The sequence below is a fragment of the Dufourea novaeangliae genome, unplaced genomic scaffold, assembly GCF_001272555.1.
Source record: "Dufourea novaeangliae isolate 0120121106 unplaced genomic scaffold, ASM127255v1 scaffold228, whole genome shotgun sequence".
Classification (NCBI taxonomy): domain Eukaryota; kingdom Metazoa; phylum Arthropoda; class Insecta; order Hymenoptera; family Halictidae; genus Dufourea; species Dufourea novaeangliae.
Genome location: NW_015374150.1, coordinates 3469847 through 3474583, shown reverse-complemented (window position 1 = coordinate 3474583; position 4737 = coordinate 3469847). Strand labels below are relative to the sequence as shown.

The 4737-nt window shown below is 37.9% G+C and overlaps 1 protein-coding gene across 1 annotated transcript; it reads left to right on the top strand.

Annotated features, from left to right (window-relative positions):
* The first annotated feature begins 1441 nt into the window (after nt 1-1441).
* LOC107191601 (signal recognition particle receptor subunit alpha homolog) lies at nt 1442-4731 on the top strand. Its single transcript, XM_015580668.1, has 7 exons — nt 1442-1617; nt 2305-2684; nt 2749-2970; nt 3048-3186; nt 3260-3792; nt 3885-4299; nt 4370-4731. The coding sequence occupies exons 1-7, from the start codon at nt 1501-1503 to the stop codon at nt 4493-4495; spliced, it is 1932 nt and encodes a 643-aa protein (XP_015436154.1). The 5' UTR covers nt 1442-1500; the 3' UTR covers nt 4496-4731.
* The last annotated feature ends 6 nt before the right edge of the window (nt 4732-4737 follow it).

Here is a 4737-nt window from a genome sequence, read left to right as displayed (position 1 = left end):
GAAGTCATCCGCCGAGGGATTTTAGTATCGGTAGTATTATATAGTTAAGATTTAAGTAATTTATAAGGTTTATTGTGAAAGGTGGGTAGATGTAGAACTTGTGATTCCATCTACTTGCCTTGGGCCTCCACTCGCAGCAACCTCCTCGTGGTGAGGCCTGGGCAATCGGTATTGTCATCGGTAAAATACTATAAACTGAAGACAATATCGAGCTAATGGCTGCGAACTTCTAATCTATTTCATAAAACCACGTTCTATATTACATCAAACTAGGATTATTTTAGAAATAGTAGGCTAGTAGTTGGCTAGTAGTTGGCTAGTAGTTTCAGCGATTCGCCACGGGTGGCGCCACCAGTCAAAAAAATAGTGGTATTACGCAATGAAATGCGATTTTAACAGTGTTCTGGTTGTTTATTGTTATTTTCAATGAGAGGAGATTAATCTACGTTTTTTCAGCTATAAATCGAGTATTTTATCTAGACGAAAGTTATCCGTACAACGGTGTAAGAGCTATTTAAAGTGAACTAAACGGGGTATGCATGATGGAATACACTGTCAATCCAAACCTGTTGTTGGGGTTGCCACTCCATAAGGGGTCAACGTTAATAGTAGCATAAATAATTGTACTAATTCTGGTGTTCTGCAGTATTGGGTTTACGCATTAAATCGTCAGGAATAATTTGAGACCCACGACGATCATTTTGGGCGCTTAATTACATCGGAAAATAGTTGGCCGGAATAATTATAATTTGTATATATATTTCAATAAACATACGTCAGGTAATATAAGCTTCATTTCATCGGATTGTCTTAAATATAACTGCATAAATATTGTACAATCCTATACTAATTATAGTTGTTTGGTTCAACAGGTTACTACAGAAGCTAACTACTGCCTACGTCTTTTAAACTTGGACTGTAGTAGTATCTGCAGAAACTGCCATCGTTGGGGTTACTATATAATTTGCTCACGGAAGCACGCACAAGTGTCAGTCAGATTTTGAAAGTTGCACGAGCAACGTTAGACCGAGCTCGAGATTCGTACGAGCAACAGCGATAAAGAATCACGTTTCAAAACTCTTGCATATGCTCCGGGGGTTCTATGACTCCACTTCCTCACAGACACAGGGTCCCTGGCGCCTGCTACCCGGGGCTCTATGACCCCACGACTCGTCATAGGGGTTCTGGCGCCACCTGCTGGGGTTCTATGACCCCACGTTCTCGTCAAATGGGTCTCTGGCGCCTCCGCCAGGGGTTCTATGACCCCACGTTGTCACCACACGGGATTGGGGGTTACCCAATTCGATCCATGCGAAGCAGACCTCTATGTTACAGTTACTTTGTATAGCTTTCGTACTATCTTGTATGTTTTGTTTTATGGTTCACGTAGTACCTGACCGTATCTGACGTGTACAGAAATCAAATTGCGCGATCACCGGTAGGTTAGATCATCCTGAGTTGAATGAAAAGCATTTTTTATTATTGAATCATAGTGCAATAATGCTCGACTTGTTTACTATATTCAGTAAAGGGGGTATCGTGCTTTGGTGTTTCCAAAGTACCTCGCAAATATTCACTCCTAGTGTCAATGCGCTGATACGAAGTGTCATATTGCAAGTAAGTGTAATTCTGTCAACGATCCTTATTTTTTTTCATGTTTCCCTGTATCCATATGGAATATTATTGGAGACACCAATCACGTGTTAAGTCTGTAATTTAAATAAAATAATGTACAAGACATTCCTTACATAATAGACTATCCATAAAATGTTGATAATTAATTCTTTAACTTCGAGGGTTAGGTATGATAACAGCAAACACGCTCTGTAGTGAACACAATAACAAACTACAATATTGTTTATCATTCTAAACGCCTCCTATGACTTTATATAATGTTTGTATATACACTATATTCAATATTATTTTAGTCTGACAGTAAATGTTATTGATAAATTGCAGATAATAACAGAATACACGAATTACTGTAGTAATATCTTATAACAGTTTGAGGTCTTTTACATTTAATAAAAATAAAGAAAATTGGTAGCTCCCTTTATGATGTCTATTTCTAACATTTTGGTTATTAATTAACTATTGGTTTTACAAATTCATAGTATTAATTCGTAAATAATAATTATTTAGAATTCAGTGTAGTTAACATTATGATAAACTGTAACAGCATTGTAACTTGTTTTTGAGACTTGATAGACCTCTAAGCAGTGTAAAGAAATTTCTGTGTGAATCTATTCTATAGTTGAGTTATTAATATTTCTTGTAACAAATGTTGTAATTTTTTCTTTCCAGGAACGTACAGGGAATCACAGCTTTGAGCATGATTCTTTACGTTTACAGTATAAACTTGACAATGAGTTTGAGCTAGTGTTTGTGGTAGCATATCAGAAGATACTGCAGTTATCCTACGTCGATAAATTTTTAAATGATATTCATTTGGAGTTCAGGGACAGATTTAAGAATGAATTGGGAAGATCTCAGTGGTTTGGTAATTTCAATTTCCACTCTAATTATGAGAATGTACTTGCTATGGCTGAACAATGGGCACGGACACAGGCGAAGATACCTAAACAAATGCGTACTTTTGATGAGAGTCAGAAATCAAAAAAGACTGTGGCTAGTATGATCATTCGAAAAGATGACAAAGATAATAAAAAACAAGGTAAATCAATGTTAATAATTTTATCTCCTAATGTATTTAAAATTATTCTTGCCGCAAGTTACTCATAGACAAAGTTTTTACTATGTCGTCAATTTCGATTTCGTATTTAATCATTCATTCTTATTTTATTCTCCAGTAAAAGTTCAAGAGATTCCAAAGCAGGATCTACCAAATAACGAAACGAATAATCATAATCATAATGGAGAGATCGATGAAGAGACTCTAATCGCGAACCGTTTGAAACTGGCTCAGAAATTGACTGGTAAAAAGAAAAAAGTTGATAAAGTTGATAAGCAGTAAGTTTGCTGCACTATAAATTAAAATAATATACATCACTTTTGAGATCAAGGGATTAACAACTTGTATTTCATAGGAAAAGTCCTAAACCAGAGAAGGCTGGTAAGAAACCTCGCGTGTGGGAATTAGGTGGAACTGTTAAGGACCTAGCTACTTTAGAACGTACCAAAGATAAGCCAGAAGAGAGTGGTGACTACGTACCAGCTGATACAACAGTAATATTACAGTTCCAACCACTAGTAACAGTAATTCCTGTAATACTAAGAATTACTTAACAATGTCTTTTAGTTAGTGGGCCGGATGAAGGGTGGCATTCGCGATTTAGAAGTAGAAAGCGAGTCGGAGGACGAATCCGACCAGGAGATTGAAGATTCCAAACCACAAGTACAAAAGAAATCTAGTGGCATGTTTTCCATGTTCAAGAGCCTGGTTGGTAATAAGTCCTTGAAGCACGACGATATGGTCATGGTTTTGGACAAGTTGAAGGATCACTTGATTACAAAGAACGTGGCCGCCGACATTGCTCAAAAACTGTGTGATTCTGTCGGCGTGAAACTCGAGGGAAAGGTACTCGGTACGTTCGACAGCGTGACAAGCACCGTGAAAGCGACGCTGACGGACGCGCTCGTGCAAATTCTGTCCCCGAAGAGGCGTGTGGATATATTGCGAGACGCGATGGAAGCCAAGAAGAGTAAGAGACCTTACGTGATGACCTTTTGCGGTGTTAACGGGGTAGGGAAATCAACGAACTTGGCAAAGATTTGTTTCTGGCTCATCGAAAACAATTTCCGTGTGTTGATCGCTGCGTGCGATACTTTCAGGTATGTTATATATCTTCATGAACTATTTGCATTATTTATAACACGGAATTATTTCATGGGGTGTTAAAATCAGAGTGTTGATTTTGTTTTAGAGCTGGCGCAGTCGAACAGCTAAGAACCCACACGCGCCATTTAAATGCATTGCATCCGCCAGAGAAACACGGAAATGTAACTATGGTACAACTATATGAGAAAGGATATGGTAAAGACGCGGCTGGTATAGCCATGGAGGCAATTCGTTTTGCTAAGGACTCGAAAATCGATATAGTCTTGGTGGACACTGCTGGCAGAATGCAAGACAACGAACCGTTGATGAGAGCCTTGGCTAAGTTGATCAAAGTGAACGAGCCGGATCTGGTACTTTTCGTCGGTGAAGCTCTTGTTGGGAACGAAGCTGTTGATCAATTAGTGAAATTCAATCAAGCGTTAGCTGATCATAGTCAATCCAGCAATCCTCATATCATTGACGGGATTGTGTTGACTAAATTTGATACAATTGATGATAAGGTTAGGTTCTATATGATTCAGAAGTTGCCGTCTTCTGGACTCATTTATTGATTGTTTAATATTTTTACAGGTAGGTGCGGCGATTTCTATGACGTATATTACCGGTCAACCAATCGTTTTTGTTGGTACCGGACAAACATACACGGACCTGAAGTCATTGAACGCGAAAGCCGTAGTACACGCTCTGATGAAATAATTGTTGATTCTAATAATGAAATATACAAACTTAATTATTCCGAGGTATTTCGTGGACTGTTATCGACAGATTCAGGGAACGAACAATTATTATTGCTATTATGAATATAATGATATACAGAAATCTAGGAGGGATAACATATGATCATGTCAAGATTCTTATTGTTCTTGATGCCTTGACGATGCAAAGAGTACATTGTTCTTAATTAAGATAAAAAAGAACACATATACAGAAGCCTGGCG

What these genes read in the sequence shown, in the direction of transcription:
- LOC107191601 (XM_015580668.1), top strand. Translation starts at nt 1,501, where the DNA reads ATGCTCGACTTGTTTACTATATTCAGTAAAGGGGGTATCGTGCTTTGG. An exon ending in GTTGATAAAGTTGATAAGCA is followed by an intron (nt 2,971 to 3,047) that starts GTAAGTTTGCTG and finishes TGTATTTCATAG; the next exon opens with GAAAAGTCCTAAACCAGAGA. An exon ending in GCTGCGTGCGATACTTTCAG is followed by an intron (nt 3,793 to 3,884) that starts GTATGTTATATA and finishes ATTTTGTTTTAG; the next exon opens with AGCTGGCGCAGTCGAACAGC.